The 24291-nt window shown below is 42.7% G+C and overlaps 2 protein-coding genes across 2 annotated transcripts in view; both read right to left on the bottom strand.

Moving 5' to 3' along the window:
* Positions 1–3190, bottom strand: part of MFN1 (mitofusin 1) — a 32317-nt gene extending 29127 nt beyond the window's left edge. Inside the window, exons 1-2 of the mRNA XM_063442694.1 lie at positions 3112–3190; positions 12–133 (exon numbers count right to left, since the gene is read on the bottom strand). Coding sequence (XP_063298764.1) covers positions 12–126 — 115 coding nt within the window. The 5' untranslated portion in view covers positions 127–133; positions 3112–3190. The remainder of the gene's footprint in view (positions 1–11; positions 134–3111) is intronic.
* A 3363-nt stretch (positions 3191–6553) lies between these two features.
* Positions 6554–23640, bottom strand: ZNF639 (zinc finger protein 639). Its single transcript, XM_063441055.1, has 5 exons — positions 23534–23640; positions 19561–19632; positions 16792–16887; positions 9426–9533; positions 6554–8621 (listed from the first exon to the last, which is right to left on the bottom strand). Exons 3-5 carry the CDS (start codon positions 16874–16876, stop codon positions 7525–7527), a joined length of 1290 nt encoding a protein of 429 aa, XP_063297125.1. The 5' UTR covers positions 16877–16887; positions 19561–19632; positions 23534–23640; the 3' UTR covers positions 6554–7524.
* Between the last annotated feature and the right edge of the window lie 651 nt (positions 23641–24291).

Raw genomic sequence — 24291 nt, 5'->3', positions numbered from 1 at the left:
GCATATCTTACCTTCTACGAACAACACCCCCTCACTGACATATTGTACCAACTGGTCAAAGATGGACGTTATGGATTTCTTTGCCTGAACAAAGTGCTTCAATGGAGAGACCTTTGTTTCATCCATCTCTTAGCTACAAATAAAGATACACATTTTATTAAACAAACTAAAAAACACAAACAAAATACCCAAACGCAAGGCACTCTGCAAAATATAAAAGTGCTTCCGAAATAAAAATACAAAATAAATAAAAACACCATAAAAAGAAGAAAAAAGTGGTTATTAACAATCCTCGATTATTACCATTTGTCATTTTGAAATGAACAGAAAATAACTGGCGTCTACCACAGACTAGGAGTGTGACGGGCAAATATATGTATAGCTACTCAGTTTACCAATACCAGTGAATGCCCATCTGCCCTACCTGTGACACTGAGTATGCACACCATTGCCCACTTGAAAATCAAGAGAACTCACTGGATGAAGAGTCTGGCATAAAGAATGAGGGACCTACCACTGCTATGCCAAAAAAGGAAACAGCAACCCCCGCTCCCACCAAAACTACCGAATAACATACAAATTTAAAATAGGAAGATTATTTAATCCATCTGTCCTGAAGAGAGGTTTTATTGTTCATTATAAGAATATGAGCTAAAGTAAGAAAATTATAATTCTACTCAGAAATTGAAAGTAAGCACTGGAATTTTATTTATTTTCCTATGAAAACTCTCAGACCTTTAAATTGAACGATGCTAAAGGTGCCAAGAATTGATAAAATACCTCCCTCCACATTTGTCAATAAATTGCAGTCTCAAAACTAGTACTTAGATAAAATTCCAACACCTAGTAGCTAAATATAAAGCATTATATTCTGGCAGCAGTTGTTTGTTTGTAATAAGATTGTCACTGCAACTCAGAGCTGAAACAATTAACTACTTACTGCAGAGGTTTATAAACAGCATTTCTAACCATGCACCATTATCCACGTTACCCATTCCATGTAATATACCTACTTGTCAATGCAATTAGCCCAAAGGCAAATCATGTGATTGCACATAATATATAAAACAGAGACATTGGCAATAGGTCTACAGGTGGACTTGTATCTCATTAAAATGCCAGTCTGTGTAGTCATGACAATGTGTTCTTAGAGTAACCGATTAAGAGGTTAACAAAAAGATGTTTCACCTTTCTATATACTTTTCTTCGAGAAAATTCTGTTATTGCTTCCTACATCGAGAAACTTGATATGCCCTTACAGGCTTAGGAAGAGCAATGAAAATAAGCAAGGGTACAGTCAAAGCAGGTGTGTAAACAAATACACAGGTGTTCACAACACATATAAAAACACTCCTTTTAGTAATAATGAATGTTTATTTTCCAGCCAAATGGTCAGTTCAGAGAACCAACAGGATAAGATATTTTTTTCCGCACATGGGAAGATATCCTCCCCTAGCATAAGAGTAAGAAACGCCTTCAATACATTTACAGGGTTACAAAACTAACAGCAAAAAAGCAGTCTTTATCTGGAAGTAAATTTAAAGCTCAACCACTCTGTTTCTGTGTGTCAAACTTGTCTGGTTACAATTACATGTTTGTTAGTCCACCCATTGTAAAGCGCTACGAAATTTGTTGGTGCTATATAAATATAATAACAATAAAGGCAACAGTTCCAATGTTAATTCTATGAAAGAGCTCTGGTCCTAGTGACTGGTCAGCTTTGAGAAAAATCATAACCCTGCCAATGTTTTAAACGCAATTATACATCATTTGTACAAAAACATATGTTCAAAAGGAATCAGAAAAAAAAAAAAAAAAAAACACCAGAAAGTATCCAATCTACAGATTTTCAGCAATTCATACTTAAGCGGCACTGTCATGCCGAACTTACCTTTCCCTAATCACTTCCTCTTCTCGCCCTCTCTCGGGATCTGTTCTCCGTTGCTTCCTATCTGCTCTAGTTTTCTTTAAAATATAAGACAGAGTAGGGACTACTTTGTCTTATGTAATTTTCCTACACTTGACCAGTTTTGACCTACTTCCTGTGGGTAAGAGAAATTTTCCCACAATACTCACCCTTTCCTCTGTGATCTCGTGATGCCTGCTTTCAGTATTACCGAACGTCCTTTCATTTAGACAGAATGCTGGCGAAACTACCGAATTTCGCCCTAACAGAATGAGAACAGATTGTTCGTTCATGTTAGGACAACATTTGGTACTTTTAGGTCGGTTCGAAATTTCAGTGGAGCTAAACACAAGAGGAAGTCATTGCTCAGAGCACCTGCCTTACAAAGACTTCTCATTGAGCTGCACTGGGAAGCCTGTGTTTAGACAGCCACAGAAAGTCTAGGGCTTGCATAGGCAGGACACAAGAGATCTGCAAATTTTACAATGTGTTTTTAGATATACCCCCAATGGAAAAAAAATGCATAATTAAATGCACGCATATTTTCACTTAATACTAAAACTAGCATGGGGCAGAAATAAAGAAAGGTATTTCAGGCCATTTAAAAATGTATCAAAGTTGACAAAATAAGAGCACAATTTAGAATAACTGCATTAAGATTAAGTTTTCTAGAGCCTGAGACTTTGTACAGTACTTTGCCCTTTCACTTTTAGGATCATCACACTGTTGCTCACAATGTACAGCTGTATGTATGTATGCATGCTGGGGGGAGGAGTCCCAGTCAAAAAGGTGTATGTAAGTGTAAGAAAGGAGTCCCAATGGGAAACATGTATGTATGCTGGGGGGGGGGGGGGAGTAGTACCTATGGGAAAGCTGTATCCCTGGGAGAGTTAATATTGTGGCCTGTATGGGGTTCACTTAAAAAAAATTCAGAATTGCAGTGAATTCCACATTCCAATAGGAACCTGAGACTCGCCGAGCTGTGACTGTGCTGCAGCTGGAGAATGTTTCCAGATTAGCTATTATAGTCTGAATTCCGCCATATCGCCTCTCACTGCAATTCGGAGTTTAGTGAATAGCCCCAGGCCGCTGGTTGCTAGCTAGTGATGAGCTGACATGTCCCTGACCCCCGTATAGGGCTCCATGCCGCACTCTGTATAAGGAGCTGGCGGACAGACAGGACACACACTGTGTACAACACACACCTGACGCACGCCGCCTCCCGGACCCACAGCCGCCCGGCCTCTTGACCCTGCAATACCCTGAGACTTCCGCATCCAATCACAAGAGGAGGCGGGGCTGACGTCACTTCCCATCGCCCGAGGACCTGTCACCCCTCCGTAGGGATGCCCTTGCTGTTCGCGGAACTTCCGGTCCAGGTCGCGTGACAGTCGCCTCCCAGCCCTCTGATTGGCTGCGTGTGGCTGCGCTGAGTGACGTGTTGTTATGGTTCCTGGTGTCAGTGTTCGGTCTATCAGTCGGATGGCTGGCGGGCTCCGTTCACTGTGTAATGCTGAGGAGCCGCAGTGATATTAACCGCAGGCTGTGGATATCCCGGCCATGTCACAGACTGATAGCGTTCACACTGATAATAAACATACTACTGATAATCACATGCAATGTGTAATGCCAGCCAATGGGCACCTTCTCCTGCTCGCTAGAATTACTAAAATGAAAAACAATGTGTGAGTCAAAAGTATTCAGATTTATTATTTAAAATGAACCAAATACATTCAATAACTACTATAACAGCAGACCCAAAGCGAGTGGCAACATGAAACATATGTGGGAACTATGGTCACCCTGAATCCCCATCCAAAGAGGGCTTAATAACATATATAGCAAACATCAAGTACTGACCGACCAACCAACCAAGAAGGTTGATTGCATCTGGTATAGGGAACTACTACCTAACTACCAACAAATACATATGAGCTAATACTTAGAAAAAACCTGACTCAAAGATGAGATCAAGAAGAGGGAAGATCAGGACAGATGGAGTTCAAATACCAGAGGGCCCACAAAGAAGCCAGGATAGTAACATCCAAATACCTCCAGAAAGCTCAATGATACAAGGCAACCAGTCAATCTGGCCAAACCGTTGATCTAAAGACCCAGCTTCTGAGTTATCCCGAGTTACTGGGTGCTAATTGTTTGGAGATACTCCATCTAATTGGCACGGACACCTGTTCTCTCTGAGAATAAACAAACGACAAATAATCTGATGCTGCCCTCAGTCACGAAAAACCTCTTCTCTGGAACTCATAATGGGTCTCCATAGCCACTTACCTAGGCAGCGAGTGTAGAGGGAGACAGAAACTGGGACAAGTTGAGCTTAAGGAAGTGGGCATCCATCCAGTTAGAAATAGCAGAGAGGCAGTCAGAGACACTAGTCAAGAGGGTCTGGGAGAGATCACTGACCTTTAAATCAAACAGGGGCTGTTTTGTGTCTCTATTAAAACTTTGCATACTGCTGCTGGAAATAATTATTTAACAGTTGCCTGCAGGGACAGATTAAGAGCCCATTTTTATCTACAAAAAACACTAAAACAGTCATACCTCCCAAGCATCGTGTATCTGTTGGCAATGGTGCAGGAGGGAAATATAGCTATAAGAAAAAAGATATCCTATGCTAATGTCTCACTTTCATCTTTCAAATAAATCCATTCCCCATAACAGCAGGTCAGATAAAACAAAATGTCGTGGACAGGGTAAAAAGGTGGGCTACTGACACGAGTCACGTAACCTGAACCCAAAAAGGGGTCTTTTTTTTTTTTTTTTTTTTTTACAATGGGCCTATTCCATGGGTATGGGCCCGGAGCTCCATCAACCCCTATGTTAATCCAGCCTTGGTTGCCTGCATTTGTTTGTGCTCTTCATGACGAAAAGTCTCAAGTACCCACTCCAATTAATGTATCATATCTCACTAGCACTTAATTTCCTATATGGGTGCTTGCAGTGTGATAGTGCGGATGAAAACATGTACCCTGTTCAAGATTTCTACACCGAATGATTTCATGTTTAGTTCTGTATTGTGCAAATAATTCACATTTAAAAATTGTGAAATTTATATTAATCCTTTTTTATTTTGTACCCGTTCTTATTTTAGAACATACAAAATTCAGCACACTCCACTTCAAACCCCAAGTTTTTAAAAACAATCGAGTTGGTTAAAAAAAAGAAAATTAGGATTATATGAGAATACATTGCACTAGCCAAAATGCAAATGAACTCAATTATGGGCAGGTTGTACTCTAGAAGCAGTTATTAGGTTGGTATAGAGTAAGACCTGCTCCCAATAAGGTATATAGGCACTATATTTGTCAGAATTATGCAATGTATGGTCACATACTGTAACTAAAATCCCATTATTTTTTCCTAATAGCTTAAAGGTCATTAGAAATGGAATGTCCTGGATTTTGTATGTTGTATCTATTGTTCATTATCAGCAACCTGATCAATTATGCATGTTTAGGTGAGCGCAGCTTTTCTGTTCTGTGTGTATTTATGTTGCTTAAAAGGACACTGTAGGCACACAGACCACCTTATCTAATTGAAGTAGTCTGGGTGCTGTGACCCTTTTGCACTTAGTGCTGCTATGTAAAACATTGCAGCTCTAAGTCTGCCCTCTGTCGCTGTCTAAGACAGCCACTAGAGGTCTTCCGGAATCCAAACTGACTTTTGGTGTTATCGGATGCTGGACGTCCTCACGGACCTCCAGCGTCCGATTTTCCCCATAGGAAAGCATTGAATAATGCTTTATGAGGAGGGTCTAATGCGAGCGTGGCCATTGCCGCTCATGCACATTAGGTCTCCCCCGCCGGCTGACATCGGCAATGGAAGGAGCGTGCGTGGAGCCTGACCCAATGCCGAGGGACATCGGTGCTGGATTCAGGTAAGTGGCTGAACGGGTTTTAACCTCTTCAGTCCTGTGGGAGGGGGGCACTCCAGGAGCCTATAGTTTTCCTGGCACTATAGGATCCATTTAAGCTGCCTGTGATTTGCATTTCAGCTCAACAACCTCATAAAATAGCAGGTTTCAAACTGTTTATGTGTAGCCAAGAGAGAAAACGCTTATTACAGATGACTATCCCATACATATGTATTGTAAAAAGTCTTTGTATGTGCAAAAGTGAAGATAAAATACCATTACTTTATTAGATTTCTAAACACAGGTGACTTATTGTGTCATAGCTCCACACATAGCTGTCTATATGATATTAATAGCTACTTACATTCCATTAGCTTGAATTGCTAACAAGTTCTGGACAGGTGATATAATTGCAGAACATGTTGCCTAGTTCATATTACTAATGCCTTTTTATTACATTTAAACAAAAAAGATTAACCCCTTAAGGACACATGACATGTCATGATTCCCCTTTATTCCAGAAGTTTGGTCCTTAAGGGGTTAAAAACATTGCTGTATATAACTGGTTAGGCTGCCTTTATGTTACTTTTTTAAGGGTTTCCCCAATCACCTTCGAATTTATATTTTAATGTTACCATGTACATTATTATTTTCAAAATAATCCATTTGTTTTTTTTTCCTTTATGAAAGCTTATGTATGTGTGACATCTTGGGTTGGACTGAAATTATAATTATTCTGAATTTGATTACTTCTCTTATTTTACAGTGCCCAAAAACAAGTTTTATCTTTTTATTTGAAAATGACATTTTACATATTTCTGTCAAACCATCAGTATCAGATAGAATGTGTTACATTTTATAAATAGATTTTACAGTAATCTCAGACTTCTGGGACTGAATCCAAACAAATTAGAGGGAATTATACAATACAAACAGTCCCTGCTTTTCATAACCATTTAACTGTATGATGTTGTACAGCATAGAGTGCATTTCTTGATTTTAACTTCACTGAGAAAATACATGGTCCCAAATATTTAAGAGTAAATTACCATAGTGTATTTGGTACAAACTGTATTTTCCAAATACATAATAAAATTTGTCATTAATTTGATGCAATGTGGCCTTTTATTTAAAGGAATGCCTCCACCCACCCAGGAAACCAGCAAGGCATTTAAAAAAAAATATCAGGAAAAAAAAAAAGTTCCCCTCTACATAACTCCAGAAAAAACCCAAAATCCAGGTAGTCTGATGGCTTCAAATATTTTGTTTTCTGGCCAGAATGACCACGCAGAGTTATTTACACACAAACAAGATTTCCTAACACCAAAACAAAAAGCAAATGATAAACACAGCAGGCACAGACATTTAATACCAACTAGCATGCACCGTGTGTTTTATTAAGGGATTGCATTGCTTGATTTAAAAAGTAAACAACTGCAATCACATCAGGAGCACTGAATTCATTATTTAGTAAATATAATTATTATCCAAGAATGAACGTACATTTTACAACGAATCAGCAAGATCAAACAAGTTTTCTTATACATAATGAAATCTATGTATATTTGCTGGCAATTCATCCAGCAATAAACATGTGAATCAAGTTGGCTTCTTTATCCACAAAAACTACACGAGAAATTCACATATTTATAATTTGACAGACCTCTAAGATTACCAACAGTTTCAAAGTTTTGTCTTTTGTAGACACAATGACACGAAAACCACAACTAATTCCCCACCAATATGATCATGTTCTCTCATGGGTCTGAAGGTGACTTTTAAGTTCGTTCTCTGATCCAAATCTCAGAAGGCAGTTCTTACATTTGTGGGGCATATCTGTAGAATGCCTAAAATCTAAGTGTGTTTTCAGATCTTCCAGCTGACCTGTGGAATATTCGCAATACTGGCACAGGTAGACGCCTTCAGAAGAATGTAAATTTAAATGCTCACTGTACTCTAACATACCAGAAAAGCCTTTTCCACAGTCATCACAAACATGTGGATAGAAACGTGTATGCTCTATTGCTACATGCCTATTCACATTTGTGTGGAGTCGGCTGCTAAAGCCACATACTTGGCAAACAAAGAAGTTTTTGGACTTATCAAAGCTAATTTTGTTTAAAAGACTGAACTGTCCTCGTCCTCCATTATTATAGGCGTCACTCAGCTCTATTAGTCGGCAGGTATGTTCGTTTACCACATGGCTGTGAAGATCTTCTGGGTCGTTGGTCTCATGTTCACAGAACTGGCAGAGGTACTGTTCATCACAGCTGTGCTCCTGAAAGTGCAGGTACAGTTCGCTGCTTGTGCAAAACTGCAGGTCGCACTGTTCACACCAGTATAGGAAATCATTGAAGTGAGCATCTGCTACATGTTGACTGAGGCTTTCAAAGGCATTGGTCTTAAAGTCACAGTGCTTACAGCTCAGCTGGTCCTCCTCATGAACCTTTCCATGGTCCAAAAGTAAATCATCACTTGAGAAACTTTGTTTACATACTTTGCAGATGTGAGATTCTGTGCACTTGTGCTTCAGAATCATGTGCTGCTTTAGATCAGAGAAGTACTTGCTGTTAAAATCACACTGCTCGCATCTAAATAGGCCACTGCTATTAGCCCGTAGTAGAGGCCACTTCTGGGGTGCAGTTAAGTTAGAAGAAGGACTGCTTTCAGGACTTTCATTAATCTGAAGTTGGGTGTCCTTGATTTCCTCCTCATTGACAGGTGAAGGTACACTCTCAGGCTCTTCAGTGTGAATTTCCACTATTGCATCTTCATGGACTGGCTGTGGAATTAATGTTGGAGACTCACACACTTCCCTATTGTCTCCATTAGCAGTGGGCTCCTCTGAAGAACAAAATGCAATTATTAGTTGTTAGCAGTCAGTAATGTTTAACACAAAGTAAAAGAAGTTCAATTTAATTGGCTATACATCATTCATTCAATGGATAACAGTTCTACTAGACTAAAAGGATTCCCCCCCCCTCCCAGTCAGTTATATATTCACACTATATACCCCAAAAATCAGATTGTCTGTTTTATCTTGTACATTTACCATCAGAACCCCGTGCTGCACTTCCAGATAGGAATTTAAGAAACATTGTTAGCTCAATGTATTTAGATGGTGTGGAACTGCAATCTTATGATGCTATTCCATTTTACAGTCAAGCAAAATATCATGGGACTTGTATTTCTATGGCACATGGGCCAACTTTTGGCCAACTCTGGTTTAGAGAATAACAGTTGTGGCTAAGGCAATATGCTCACACATGGAATATTCTCCACAGGCAATCATAAGTTAAAGTATTAGAACAATTAGGAAATCCAGTTTACATCAAGACAGTCTTATAGGAAAAATGATCCCCTTGTTGTTAGTGCTGTGGCAGTCAAAGTGCCCCTTTTCCTGAACAAATATTGCACTAGCAAAGACAGGACCCAAAGGATTATATTGACGTCATGGCAGACTGAGGTAAAATGAAAGGTTTCATTATATTAAATTGCTGATCATGCTAAAACATGTAGTAATATGCGCTACCTGATTTATTCATGTGGAAGACTGCATTTATCCACACAAAAAAAAAAAAAAAATGCATAGTCTTTGAAAATACTATGTACTGAATTCTTCATATTAAAAGATTTGGGGAAAAATACCTTCAATTTCTGGAACCTTGTGATCTTGTTGTACTATGGAACATACACTATAACAATGATCAAAGAATATTCCATTGTTTTCTAATGTTTTGACTGGAACCGAAACATCTGTCAAAAAGGAGAAGATAAAAACATCAGAAAATCCTTTTGACCTTTATACAGAACATTTGGAGTGAAATATAAAAAGTGCCAGTTCTAAAAAGTGGTGCAAACATGGAAAAGGGTTGGAGTCACCAATGCAATGTGTCTGCTGCTTTTGTTTTTTCATGGTGACTGCACCTAATTTTAGCACTTTAGACCACTTTTCAGCACACAACACTTTTATACATAAATTCCATAATGTTCAACCATACAGTCAGTAGGTAGTACAGCTTAGTTCAGTGGTTCCCAAAGCGGCGACGGGCACACAGGGGAGCCGCGGGTTATTTTACCGGTGCTATGTTCATAGCACCCGGAATAGTGCTCTCCTCTGCCGGCTCTGCAGGACCGGAGGGGAGATCACAGATCTCCCTTTCCGGCCCGCTAGCACTTTGCTGACAGCCGGAAGGGAGGGAGAGAGGACCCAAGAGAGCTCTAACCTGCAGCTCCACCAGGTTCTCCTCTCGCGAGCTTGGAGCGTTGCAGTGGTTACCACGGCAATGCTCCAAAACTCACGAGATTGAACTCTAGCAGCGCCTGAGGATGCTAGAGTTCACGGTCACCACCATGGCTTCCCCACCAGGGACTGCAGGAAATATCCCCCCTCCCAGGCAAAGGTAAGCAGGGAGCAGGACATCATTTACATTTTTAATAAAAAAAAAAAAAAAAGTATTTTTATTTATATTTATTCATTTGCCCTCCTACCCCCACACCACACAATAGCTCCCCCCATACACACACACGCTGAAACCCCCCACAACACACTGCACCCCTCCCCCCCACACACACACACACACTGCACCTCCCCCTCCCCCCCACACACACTGCACCTCCCCCCACACACTGCACCTCCCCCCACACACACACTGCACCTCCCCCCCCACACACTGCACCTCCCCCCCCCACACACTGCACCTCCCCCCCCCACACACTGCACCTCCCCCCCCACACTGCACCTCCCCCCCCCACACTGCACCTCCCCCCCCCACACTGCACCTCCCCCCCCCACACTGCACCTCCCCCCCCCCACACTGCACCTCCCCCCCCCCACACACACACTGCACCTCCCCCCCCCCACACACACACACTGCACCTCCCCCCACACACACACTGCACCTCCCCCCACACACACACTGCACCTCCCCCCACACACACACTGCACCTCCCCCCACACACACACTGCACCTCCCCCCACACACACACTGCACCTCCCCCCACACACACACTGCACCTCCCCCCACACACACACTGCACCTCCCCCCACACACACACACACACACACACACACACACACACTGCACCTCCACCACACTACAGCCCCTATCCTGGCAGACCGCAGGTAAGTTGTCAAACTGTTCAACAGTTTGACTTCTTACTTTGGGAGGGCACTACTTGCACCATAACCATTACAACATAATGTAGTGGTTATTGTGCCTGGATTGTTTCTTTAAATATTCTACCAGTGCCACACCCAAGATTAGGGGCAGTATATGCTGCAGCGCTGTAAATATATACACAACCTAGAAAAATGTTTTGACTTGGGGTGCCTTGGAAAAATATTGAAATAGTAAAGGCGCCTTGAACCTAAAAGGTTTGGGAACCACTGGGATCACGGACGTATTAGCCACGAGGCAAACAAGGCATTTGCCTCGGGCGGCATTTTCCAGTTTTTTGCCGCCCCCAAATACCTTGTTAGCCTTGCGGCTGACAATCCGGGCGGGCGGGCAGCGCTGGCGAGGGAGCACTCTCCCTGAGCTCTCTGCAGAGTTATACCGGGAGCCGGAAAATGACGTCATCTTCCGGCTCCCGGTATCACTCTGCAGGAGGCGCGCGAAGGAGCTGAGCAGAGAGCTCAGGGGAAGTGCTCCCTCGCCAGCGCCGCCCGACTGACCAGCAGCCACTGGACCCTCAGGGTAAAGGAGACCCCCCTCCCACCAGCATTCCCAAAGGTAAGGAGGCTGGGGGGGAGGGGAATTTTTAAAAGAAAAAGAGTGTGTGTGAGTGTCAGTCAGTGTGTGTGAGTGTCAGTCAGTGTGTGTGAGTGTCAGTCAGTGTGTGTGAGTGTCAGTCAGTGTGTGTGAGTGTCAGTCAGTGTGTGTGAGTGTCAGTCAGTGTGTGTGAGTGTCAGTCAGTGTGTGTGAGTGTCAGTCAGTGTGTGTGAGTGTCAGTCAGTGTGTGTGAGTGTCAGTCAGTGTGTGTGAGTGTCAGTCAGTGTGTGTGAGTGTCAGTCAGTGTGTGTGAGTGTCAGTCAGTGTGTGTGAGTGTCAGTCAGTGTGTGTGAGTGTCAGTCAGTGTGTGTGAGTGTCAGTCAGTGTGTGTGAGTGTCAGTCAGTGTGTGTGAGTGTCAGTCAGTGTGTGTGAGTGTCAGTCAGTGTGTGTGAGTGTCAGTCAGTGTGTGTGAGTGTCAGTCAGTGTGTGTGAGTGTCAGTCAGTGTGTGTGAGTGTCAGTCAGTGTGTGTGAGTGTCAGTCAGTGTGTGTGAGTGTCAGTCAGTGTGTGTGAGTGTCAGTCAGTGTGTGTGAGTGTCAGTCAGTGTGTGTGAGTGTCAGTCAGTGTGTGTGAGTGTCAGTCAGTGTGTGTGAGTGTCAGTCAGTGTGTGTGAGTGTCAGTCAGTGTGTGTGAGTGTCAGTCAGTGTGTGTGAGTGTCAGTCAGTGTGTGTGAGTGTCAGTCAGTGTGTGTGAGTGTCAGTCAGTGTGTGTGAGTGTCAGTCAGTGTGTGTGAGTGTCAGTCAGTGTGTGTGAGTGTCAGTCAGTGTGTGTGAGTGTCAGTCAGTGTGTGTGAGTGTCAGTCAGTGTGTGTGAGTGTCAGTCAGTGTGTGTGAGTGTCAGTCAGTGTGTGTGAGTGTCAGTCAGTGTGTGTGAGTGTCAGTCAGTGTGTGTGAGTGTCAGTCAGTGTGTGTGAGTGTCAGTCAGTGTGTGTGAGTGTCAGTCAGTGTGTGTGAGTGTCAGTCAGTGTGTGTGAGTGTCAGTCAGTGTGTGTGAGTGTCAGTCAGTGTGTGTGAGTGTCAGTCAGTGTGTGAGTGTCAGTCAGTGTGTGTGAGTGTCAGTCAGTGTGTGAGTGTCTGTCAGTGTGTGAGTGTCTGTCAGTGTGTGAGTGTCTGTCAGTGTGTGAGTGTCTGTCAGTGTGTGAGTGTCTGTCAGTGTGTGAGTGTCTGTCAGTGTGTGAGTGTCTGTCAGTGTGTGAGTGTCTGTCAGTGTGTGAGTGTCTGTCAGTGTGTGAGTGTCTGTCAGTGTGTGAGTGTCTGTCAGTGTGTGAGTGTCTGTCAGTGTGTGAGTGTCTGTCAGTGTGTGAGTGTCTGTCAGTGTGTGAGTGTCTGTCAGTGTGTGAGTGTCTGTCAGTGTGTGAGTGTCTGTCAGTGTGTGAGTGTCTGTCAGTGTGTGAGTGTCTGTCAGTGTGTGAGTGTCTGTCAGTGTGTGAGTGTCTGTCAGTGTGTGAGTGTCTGTCAGTGTGTGAGTGTCTGTCAGTGTGTGAGTGTCTGTCAGTGTGTGAGTGTCTGTCAGTGTGTGAGTGTCTGTCAGTGTGTGAGTGTCTGTCAGTGTGTGAGTGTCTGTCAGTGTGTGAGTGTCTGTCAGTGTGTGAGTGTCTGTCAGTGTGTGAGTGTCTGTCAGTGTGTGAGTGTCTGTCAGTGTGTGAGTGTCTGTCAGTGTGTGAGTGTCTGTCAGTGTGTGAGTGTCTGTCAGTGTGTGAGTGTCTGTCAGTGTGTGAGTGTCTGTCAGTGTGTGAGTGTCTGTCAGTGTGTGAGTGTCTGTCAGTGTGTGAGTGTCTGTCAGTGTGTGAGTGTCTGTCAGTGTGTGAGTGTCTGTCAGTGTGTGAGTGTCTGTCAGTGTGTGAGTGTCTGTCAGTGTGTGAGTGTCTGTCAGTGTGTGAGTGTCTGTCAGTGTGTGAGTGTCTGTCAGTGTGTGAGTGTCTGTCAGTGTGTGAGTGTCTGTCAGTGTGTGAGTGTCTGTCAGTGTGTGAGTGTCTGTCAGTGTGTGAGTGTCTGTCAGTGTGTGAGTGTCTGTCAGTGTGTGAGTGTCTGTCAGTGTGTGAGTGTCTGTCAGTGTGTGAGTGTCTGTCAGTGTGTGAGTGTCTGTCAGTGTGTGAGTGTCTGTCAGTGTGTGAGTGTCTGTCAGTGTGTGAGTGTCTGTCAGTGTGTGAGTGTCTGTCAGTGTGTGAGTGTCTGTCAGTGTGTGAGTGTCTGTCAGTGTGTGAGTGTCTGTCAGTGTGTGAGTGTCTGTCAGTGTGTGAGTGTCTGTCAGTGTGTGAGTGTCTGTCAGTGTGTGAGTGTCTGTCAGTGTGTGAGTGTCTGTCAGTGTGTGAGTGTCTGTCAGTGTGTGAGTGTCTGTCAGTGTGTGAGTGTCTGTCAGTGTGTGAGTGTCTGTCAGTGTGTGAGTGTCTGTCAGTGTGTGAGTGTCTGTCAGTGTGTGAGTGTCTGTCAGTGTGTGAGTGTCTGTCAGTGTGTGAGTGTCTGTCAGTGTGTGAGTGTCTGTCAGTGTGTGAGTGTCTGTCAGTGTGTGAGTGTCTGTCAGTGTGTGAGTGTCTGTCAGTGTGTGAGTGTCTGTCAGTGTGTGAGTGTCTGTCAGTGTGTGAGTGTCTGTCAGTGTGTGAGTGTCTGTCAGTGTGTGAGTGTCTGTCAGTGTGTGAGTGTCTGTCAGTGTGTGAGTGTCTGTCAGTGTGTGAGTGTCTGTCAGTGTGTGAGTGTCTGTCAGTGTGTGAGTGTCTGTCAGTGTGTGAGTGTCTGTCAGTGTGTGAGTGTCTGTCAGTGTGTGAGTGTCTGTCAGTGTGTGAGTGTCTGTCAGTGTGTGAGTGTCTGTCAGTGTGTGAGTGTCTGTCAGTGTGTGAGTGTCTGTCAGTGTGTGAGTGTCTGTCAGTGTGTGAGTGTCTGTCAGTGTGTGAGTGTCTGTCAGTGTGTGAGTGTCTGTCAGTGTGTGAGTGTCTGTCAGTGTGTGAGTGTCTGTCAGTGTGTGAGTGTCTGTCAGTGTGTGAGTGTCTGTCAGTGTGTGAGTGTCTGTCAGTGTGTGAGTGTCTGTCAGTGTGTGAGTGTCTGTCAGTGTGTGAGTGTCTGTCAGTGTGTGAGTGTCTGTCAGTGTGTGAGTGTCTGTCAGTGTGTGAGTGTCTGTCAGTGTGTGAGTGTCTGTCAGTGTGTGAGTGTCTGTCAGTGTGTGAGTGTCTGTCAGTGTGTGAGTGTCTGTCAGTGTGTGAGTGTCTGTCAGTGTGTGAGTGTCTGTCAGTGTGTGAGTGTCTGTCAGTGTGTGAGTGTCTGTCAGTGTGTGAGTGTCTGTCAGTGTGTGAGTGTCTGTCAGTGTGTGAGTGTCTGTCAGTGTGTGAGTGTCTGTCAGTGTGTGAGTGTCTGTCAGTGTGTGAGTGTCTGTCAGTGTGTGAGTGTCTGTCAGTGTGTGAGTGTCTGTCAGTGTGTGAGTGTCTGTCAGTGTGTGAGTGTCTGTCAGTGTGTGAGTGTCTGTCAGTGTGTGAGTGTCTGTCAGTGTGTGAGTGTCTGTCAGTGTGTGAGTGTCTGTCAGTGTGTGAGTGTCTGTCAGTGTGTGAGTGTCTGTCAGTGTGTGAGTGTCTGTCAGTGTGTGAGTGTCTGTCAGTGTGTGAGTGTCTGTCAGTGTGTGAGTGTCTGTCAGTGTGTGAGTGTCTGTCAGTGTGTGAGTGTCTGTCAGTGTGTGAGTGTCTGTCAGTGTGTGAGTGTCTGTCAGTGTGTGAGTGTCTGTCAGTGTGTGAGTGTCTGTCAGTGTGTGAGTGTCTGTCAGTGTGTGAGTGTCTGTCAGTGTGTGAGTGTCTGTCAGTGTGTGAGTGTCTGTCAGTGTGTGAGTGTCTGTCAGTGTGTGAGTGTCTGTCAGTGTGTGAGTGTCTGTCAGTGTGTGAGTGTCTGTCAGTGTGTGAGTGTCTGTCAGTGTGTGAGTGTCTGTCAGTGTGTGAGTGTCTGTCAGTGTGTGAGTGTCTGTCAGTGTGTGAGTGTCTGTCAGTGTGTGAGTGTCTGTCAGTGTGTGAGTGTCTGTCAGTGTGTGAGTGTCTGTCAGTGTGTGAGTGTCTGTCAGTGTGTGAGTGTCTGTCAGTGTGTGAGTGTCTGTCAGTGTGTGAGTGTCTGTCAGTGTGTGAGTGTCTGTCAGTGTGTGAGTGTCTGTCAGTGTGTGAGTGTCTGTCAGTGTGTGAGTGTCTGTCAGTGTGTGAGTGTCTGTCAGTGTGTGAGTGTCTGTCAGTGTGTGAGTGTCTGTCAGTGTGTGAGTGTCTGTCAGTGTGTGAGTGTCTGTCAGTGTGTGAGTGTCTGTCAGTGTGTGAGTGTCTGTCAGTGTGTGAGTGTCTGTCAGTGTGTGAGTGTCTGTCAGTGTGTGAGTGTCTGTCAGTGTGTGAGTGTCTGTCAGTGTGTGAGTGTCTGTCAGTGTGTGAGTGTCTGTCAGTGTGTGAGTGTCTGTCAGTGTCTGTATTTGGAAGGCGGGGGAGGGGGTGCAGTGGCGGGGAGGGGGGTCTGAGTTTTGTCCTGCCTAGGGCAGCACAAAACCAGGATACACCACTGACTGGGATAGTTCATTAAAAGGGAATACTTTAGTGTCAGAAATACTAACATGTATTCCGGACATTATAGTCCTTAAGTGGCTATTTAGGTTAGCCGACCCTCCCTCCAATTGCAGTAAAAAGATGATTTTACTCACCTTTTCTTCCACGCATGGTCCTGACTCAATCTTGATGATCTTAACCAAGCCAATGCTTTCACACAGAAAAGCATTGGAAGGCAATTGCTACATTAATCAGCATCTCCTCATAGCGATGCATTAAATCAATACATCTCTATGGGAAACGTTCAGCGTCTCCATACAGAGCATGGAGATGCTGAACGTAGGTACTGCACACAATGTGACAGTGACTGCCACTAGAGGGGTTACTAGGCACCAATGTATATACTGCCCTTTCTCTGAAATACAATATTTATGTTAAAAAAACATGCAGGAATATGCTATAGACACCAGAACCACTACATTAAGCTATAATGGTTCTGGTGACTATAGTGTCAATTTAAACATTACTACGAAAAAGTAAGGCTCAACACAGAGAACTTTATATTCTGCATTAGGTCCTCATTTTGTTTAAACGGTCACTAAAATAAAAAAGTGAGGTGAACTTCTAAAAGTGGTGTAATCACCATGGATACCCAAGTAATGTTTCTGATGATTCTGTTGGTTCCATGGTAATTCCTCCACAAATCTAACCAACTACTTTTATAAATCTCTTTCATATAGGACTATCTTACCAGGAGATGTTTCAGTGGCAACCTGCCCAGCATAGCGGGACGGGAAGGGGGTTTTTCTTTTTCGTTTCTTAGGGTGTTCATTCATATCTCTGCAATCTAAACACAAATATGAAGAATGAAAATATATTAGAAACTGTCACCTGTACTTTTATAAGTTTTTGGCACAAAAAAAAAATTAAATGTATGTTCAATTTTGTTTAGGTTTTGCAAAAATGTTTTAATTTCACTCTGTATCTTAACCGTGCCTTCTCTGCCCCAACTCCATTCTAAAATACAATATTTTAGGCGGTTACTGTAAAGGAGTACATGATATCAGAGTTCAAGCACATGCAACACTTCTAGTGACAAAGATGAACCACAAGTAGACACCATTAGTAATAGTAATTATACTATTTAATGTCTCTATTTACATTATTTTCCACTGTCTGTAAAGAAAGTTAATACAGCAATCCAGGGGCAGTTACACTTTATTTTGAATTGTCACTTCTTTAGAATTTACATAATTGAATACAACATTGAAACCCACCTAACTTTTGTTAACTTTATATATTTTTATGAGATGCTCTGCTTTCTTTTAAATTTATATTTTGAAAAATTAATAAATAAAACAATTAGTAATTACATAATCCAGTTCAAGCATGGCAAGATGAGTAAAAGAAATGCAAACCTTTCATTTCTCTTGTTTGTATACTTTCTCTATACTTATTGACAGGTAATAAGGCTGTGCTTATTACAATAACTGAGAGGGAGTTAAGATTGAGAGGTGTCCAGTTACAAGATAAAGAGGTGTGGATTAAATATACATAGTATAAAAGGGATACTATAAATGCCAGTAATACAAAGCTGTATTCCTGGCACTATAGCTCCCTCTGCCTCCCCCTTCCCTTGCGCACCCCAGCCAGTGAATAAAGGGTTAAAAACACTTTGCTTACATACGTGACCCTAGCGTCATGTCCCTCACAGCTCCACCTACTCCGCTTTCCCGTGACGAGCAGGAGCTAATGGGCATGTATGGCAAATGCAGTGCGCGCATTAGATATCCCCATAGGAAAGCACTGAATCAATGCTTTCCTATGGAAAATTACAATCTGACGGATGTCCTCATGCAGACCATGAGGATGTCCAGCGTCAGCTACTGGACCAAAGGTGCGTTTGGATGCAGGAAGCACCTCCAGTGGCTGTCTGGGAGACAGCCACTGGAGGCAGATTTAAGGCTGCAATGTAATAGCTTTATAAGTTGAATGCTGATAAACTGAACAACTCCCAGTAACTTATGCTTTGCTCATGAGCCATGAGGGTTTATGGGACAGTGTGCTATATAAAGTTATATGTAGAAACTTTTAAAAGGAACTGTGACTTTTCATAAAAATAAATAATCGCTATTGCAGCATTTACCAAAGTGACTAAAGCAGATGAGGGCAAGTCAAAAGCTTACCTACCACTGCAGCACTTCGGTATTTACTCTCATGGTAAGTAATCAAACAGTTCAGAAACAATTTGAGAGCAGGCTTAGCTTAGTGGAGCTAACAGAAGCTCTGTGCAGGTGTCTCCAGGTGGCTACGACCAGCACCACCAAATTAAATTGTCAAACAGTTTGCAAAACGTCTAGCTGTTCACCCTGAAAAGGCACCAGAACCACTTAATTGTGCTTTAGTGGTTTTGAAGCACATTAAAATAGTTAGCTATTTAATTGTGCAAAAATCTCATAAGTGACAATTGCTTGTTAAATACATCTTTCTTACTTTCTTTTTACTATTTTAAACATGTTTTTCGTACAATGTTGTTAAGGCACTTACCTATACAGTGTATAACAATGCAAATTATAGCTTGGAGTGCCTCTATAAGTTTAACAAGCAAAGTCAATTAAGTTGTAATTTTTTTTATTTTTTTTTGAAACTATCTGTTGAACAAACTGATGAATTCCAGATCTCCAACTCTTAAAACGGCACTGCCTTTAGGAAATAGTGAAATTCTAACAGCCAATATGACTGATATTCCGAATGTTGTCAAAATCTTTACTGAGAAAAAGTAGGGAAGAGGATGGACACGCCTTTGAGGGGCAGGTTCAGGTAAGTAAAACTCACCTAATTACAGTATCATAATCAGGGAGCATTGAAAATTATTAAAAGTCCCCAAACGTTGACAGTGCCACTTTAAACCTTCTTGAAAACTCTAAACATACTATTTATTCCCCTGAACCAGGTACTGCCATTTTCACCAATTTATAATTATTAATTCTTTATTGAGACACGTCTCTAAGAAGCCATCAAATTAACCATGCAGGGACAGGGGAAAAACAGTAAGTACTACCCTACTTTTTTTTTTTTTTAGAAGAACAACCACACATGTAAATAAACTCACAGAAATAAAAAAAATATGTATATGAAATAATGCATTCTGAGGAGCTATAGCAAACATTTTGACCACTGAGATTCTTGCATTCTCCCATTACAGCTACATTTTGTCAGTTTAGATGAATGCTTCTCCACAGCTGTGTGAAATTGGCATTCCATGTTTTTAATAAGTGAATAGAAATATACCATTCCTTTGTGCCACAACCACAAAAGTTTGTGGCAATTTTATTTTAGAGAAATTGCACAGTATATTTAATTATATATTTCATTTGTGTCCACTTTGCACCCCATGCCATTACATTTCAAAAACAAATATACCACTTGGTTGTGTTTATAATTGGTATATTGGTTTAAAAAAAAAATATTCTACCTTTGTATAATAAGAATGAAAAAATGCTGATAGTTTAATACTTACATTTGCTGTTCACTGTTAGAACAAATCCGTTGACCGCAATGCAACCCTCCCGAAAAATCAATCAGGCTCTCTCTCTATATGAGAAAAAGAACACTCCATTGGTTTTCGTGGCCGATGTTCCACTTTAAACATATTTTACTTTCATGGATTTATTAACCAAGTAGTATTTTAGTCATTTCTACTAGACTCGTGTCATCTGTATGTCCAAGTAAACTACTACATTTTCACAGCACACTACAATGTCAAATACAGCATTTAATGGCCTTTTGTTTTGTAAAATCAAGCACAATCGAATTAGAGATGAAAGTCAAGGTCATTGGAGTCACCAGATCACCAATATAACATCCTAACCGGTGCACGAAAAAAATAAATGTTATTTTGAGTTCAGTTAGGTAGTAATACTACTACGTATGTATAAATATTATTCTAAAATTCTTTAAGAAAGGGTTTTAAATGGCACCTTTCATGCCCAAAACTACTTTTGTTTTTTTAAAGAGCATAAAATTTAATCTTTACATTGTGCTAGTAGTTTTCTTTTAACGTTAATAAAAAGAATAAGATACCCAGGAGTTTACTTCTTGGGATCTATCCGCCAGTGTAGACACTCTGGTAGTATCCAAAAGGGCTTAATCCCAAAAATTATAATTTAGGTAAGATTAACCTAATCCACAATAAAGTGGATGAGGTAAAAACTGGAAAAATGTAATCAGTATCCTGAGGTCAATGGGATTAAAATCCACTCTGCATACACCAATACATTCACAAACCACATATATCCCCAGCGCAAGTGAAACATACTAGCCTTGTCACTGTACAAGGTGCACACTGTACTGCACCAAAACGTGAGTCGGGCGTTTTGTTAGGAGTGTGTTTAGGGCACATATTACTATGCACTGTAGGATGTCTATCTGAAGTAGTAGCTTTCCTTTAAAGCTTAATGCATTTTGCACCGCAGAGTCTTTATTTGCAACAATGAATAAACTTTAGATAGCCAACTCTGATAAAACATTTCTAGACTAAATGCGGGTGATGGAAAGATCAATTCACCCAAAAAGAGCTCGCGAAACAAAAGCAGCACTAAAAAGTACCGCAAAAAGGAACTATAAAAAAAAAAAAAAAAAAAAAAAAAACTTTTGTTGATATTGTAGTGCCTTATTACAGGACTTTTTAGTGCTTATTTTGTTTGGCGTGCGTTTTTGCTGCTTTTGGATTTACTATTTTTTCTACTTTTTGTACATTTTCATTTTTGGATAGTATATAATAAAGATTCTTATTCACCAAGCTGTTTTTTTTTTTGTTTTTTTTTACGGTGTATACAGGAATTTAAAGTCCCATAGGGTCCTGGAATGATTATGTGGGCTCTAGGGTTGTCGTTTTGGCCACATTTTCCATATAGCGATACGTTAAGCTGCAAAAAGGCACACGGACAATGATTACTTATCTCAAGATATTTTGCCAATACCAGTGAAGGTGACACAGTAGCTTGGGTGGATAGTTAGGGAAACATACATATTTTAATATCTGCTATTGTCGCTATTAAAATCTCACACATATATACGTATAACATGGGGTCTAATAGTTTTAAGCTTGCGAACATAAAGTGCCATTGACATCTTTGCATATTGCATGAGATCATGCCTTATCCTATCAGCCATCATGACTAATGCAAAACTATAGTGGAAACGCCAACACTGGTAGAGTGACTTCAAGGACCACTCTAGTGCCAGAAAAACCATACTCGTTTTCCTGGCACTAGAGTGCCCTGAGGGTGCCCCCACCCTCAGGGTCCCCCTCCCGCCCGGCTCTGGAAAGGGGAAAGTGTTTAAAACTTACCTTTTTCCAGCAGTGGGCGGGGAGCTCTCCTCCTCCGATCCTCCTCTTCTCCTCCCCGTCGGCTGAATGCGCAAACGCGGCAAGAGCTGCGCGCGCATTCAGCCGGTCACATAGGAAAGAATTCATAATGCTTTCCTATGGACGCTTGCGTGCTTTCACAGTGAGAATCACGCAAGCGCCTCTAGTGGCTGTCAATGAGACAGCCACTAGAGGAAATAGGGGAAGGCTTAACCCATTCACAAACATAGCAGTTTCTCTGAAACTGCCATGTTTATGAAAAAATGGGTTAACCCTAGAAGGACCTGGCACCCAGACCACTTCATTAAGCATAGCATTTATTTTGCTATATCATGCAGTGTAGCTGACACAAAATGTATTTTCTAGCAGGGGGGGGGGGGGGGGGGGGCAATATGTATATTTCTCTTGCAAGACTGAAGGACCTATGTTGCTTTATTAGGAGCAAAGATCCTATAGATCGACTTTCTAGGAGCAAGGCTACTTTAGATCTACTTTCTGGCCACTCATATATTCTTTAACCAACATTCATCAGCTTCACAGGTATGTTCATGACCGTACAGGCATGTGTTTGCTATATTTGCATCCTCACTGAAAGGACCACTCTAGGCACCCAGACCACTTCAGCTTAAAGGACCACTCTAGGCACCCAGACCACTTCAGCTTAATGAAGTGGTCTGGGTGCCAGGTCCCTCTAGGATTAACCCTTTTTTATATAAACATAGCAGTTTCAGAGAAACTGCTATGTTTATACTGAGGGTTAATCCAGCCTCCAAAACCTCTAGTGGCTGTCTCATTGACAGCCGCTAGAGGCGCTTGCGTGCTTCTCACTGTGAAAATCACAGTGAGAGCACGCAAGCGTCCATAGGAAAGCATTGTAAATGCTTTCCTATGCGACCGGCTGAATGCGAGCGCGGCTCCTGCCGCGCATGCGCATTCAGCCGATGACGTCGCACGGAAGATGGAGAGGGGGAGGAAAGCTCCCCGCCCGGCGCTGGAGAAAGAGGTAAGTTTAACCCCTTCCTCCCCCCAGAGCCCGGCGGGAGGGGGTCCCCTCAGGGCACTCTAGTGCCAGGAAAACGAGTATGTTTTCCTGGCACTAAAGTGGTCCTTTAATTTGTAGAATGCATATTGACCTTTAACCCCTTAAGGACCAAACTTCTGGAATAAAAGGGAATCATGACATGTCACACATATCATGTGTCCTTAAGGGGTTAAGGACCACTATAGGCACCCAAACCACTTCAGCTCAATGAAGTGGTCTGGGTGCCAGGTCAACCTAGTTTTAACCCTGCAGCTGAAAACATAGCAGTTTCAGAGAAACTACTAGGATTACACTGAGGGTTAATCCAGCCTCCATCCGTGTTTTACACTGAGTAAAAATCACACTTATTTGATGCTGGACTTCCTCACGGACCTCCAGCGTCAAAGAAGATCCCCATAGGAAAGCATTGAGTAATGCTTTACTATAGGCGGGTTTGAATGCGCGCGTGCCTCTGGCCACGCATGCGCATTCGGCTCCACTCGGGAGCTGGCGTCGGCAGGGGAGGAGAGGTCACCAGCGCCGAATTAAGGCAAGTGGCTGAAATGGTTTTAACCTGGTCAGTGCCTAGGGAGGGGGGCACTCCAAGAGCCTATAGTGCCAGGAAAACGGGTTTGTTTTCCTGGCACTATAGGATCCCTTTAACTTAATATATTTTTATATAATTACCTCAAGTAATAAAAAAAAAGAAAAGAAAATATTAAGTTTAACATATACTGTGACCTAACAACTTACATACTGTGTCTAACAAGCTAGCAACAATACAACGTAATCTAAATATCTGTATATAAAGAAATAATAGAAAAACCATGGCACTCCAAGGGTTTAGGGACTACGTTTCCCATTATGCTCAGCCAGCAACATGACTTGCTGAACAGCAAAGAAAAGGCTGCGAACTGCAGTTCCAAATGTTCGCTATCAGTGTGTTCATAATAAGTTCCCCGCGATAGGAGCGATATGGAAGGCAGTCTGTGGATATAACCGAGAGAATGAATGGCAGGGGGCAGGAATAAAACCCAGCTCCCCACTAACCCCAATGGGAGGCTGATCCACACCTTGATACAGGGCAGAACGAGCTCTCACCTGATCGGCCGCTAACCCGGACAAAGATAGGAGGAATACACTGGTCTCGGTCAGCACTCCCCAGCCGAGGTCACAACCACGGAAAGGCCACAGCAAGAATCATCATGGAGCCCACCGCCCTCCTAAGGCCCGAAACCAACGACTAGGGAAGGGGAAAGACGGGGCCCCCGGTAGCGTCATCTGTAAATGTGTCACAGCGCCACCTGGTGGGCGCCCAGCGGGAGAACAGGCAAATTGTGCCAAGAGACAGAGGGGAAAAGGGTTCAATGTTCACCTGATCATAAATCTGTGAGAGACATTCAGTAAACCAGGGGTTGGGGGCAGGTGACAATATAGTTGTTTCCGATAGCCTAAAATATCAAACATTAAAATACATAAATAAAATAGGCGAGTTGGAGAATTTTGTACTTGTGCAATTAGTTCTGCAATGTGTAAACCTCTTGTCAGCTTGTGCACAATTCCCATTTCCAGAATGACTCAGTGACTCTGACTCAGATAAAGGAATAGCAGGACATTAAGTGGATCTGCAGTATAAGTGCCTAAACAGAGTGATTTTAAACATCCATAATATTGTTTGATTATTTTGATGCCTCATATGAAACTGTGCAGATATTTGTTCCAGCCAATTTGATGACTGTATAGTGTGTACATCTGAGCTGTCTGAACTATTTACATGTAACAGTGTCCAATATCCATCTGCCAATAATCTAATCCTATTTGCCCCTTTTATCAAACTTTTTTACCACACATGTGTAACT

Source organism: Pelobates fuscus, chromosome 2 (assembly GCF_036172605.1).
Source record: "Pelobates fuscus isolate aPelFus1 chromosome 2, aPelFus1.pri, whole genome shotgun sequence".
Lineage (NCBI taxonomy): Eukaryota > Metazoa > Chordata > Amphibia > Anura > Pelobatidae > Pelobates > Pelobates fuscus.
This window is presented reverse-complemented; position numbering and strand designations above follow the sequence as displayed.

Bases quoted from the DNA above. Each gene is read 5' to 3' on its own strand.
- ZNF639 (XM_063441055.1), bottom strand. From the start codon at position 16,876: ATGAATGAACACCCTAAGAAACGAAAAAGAAAAACCCCCTTCCCGTCC. The intron at 9,534-16,791 runs GTAAGATAGTCC...CCTTTTTGACAG, and splicing joins TGCCACTGAAACATCTCCTG to ATGTTTCGGTTCCAGTCAAA. The intron at 8,622-9,425 runs GTATTTTTCCCC...TTTGTTCTTCAG, and splicing joins CAAGGTTCCAGAAATTGAAG to AGGAGCCCACTGCTAATGGA.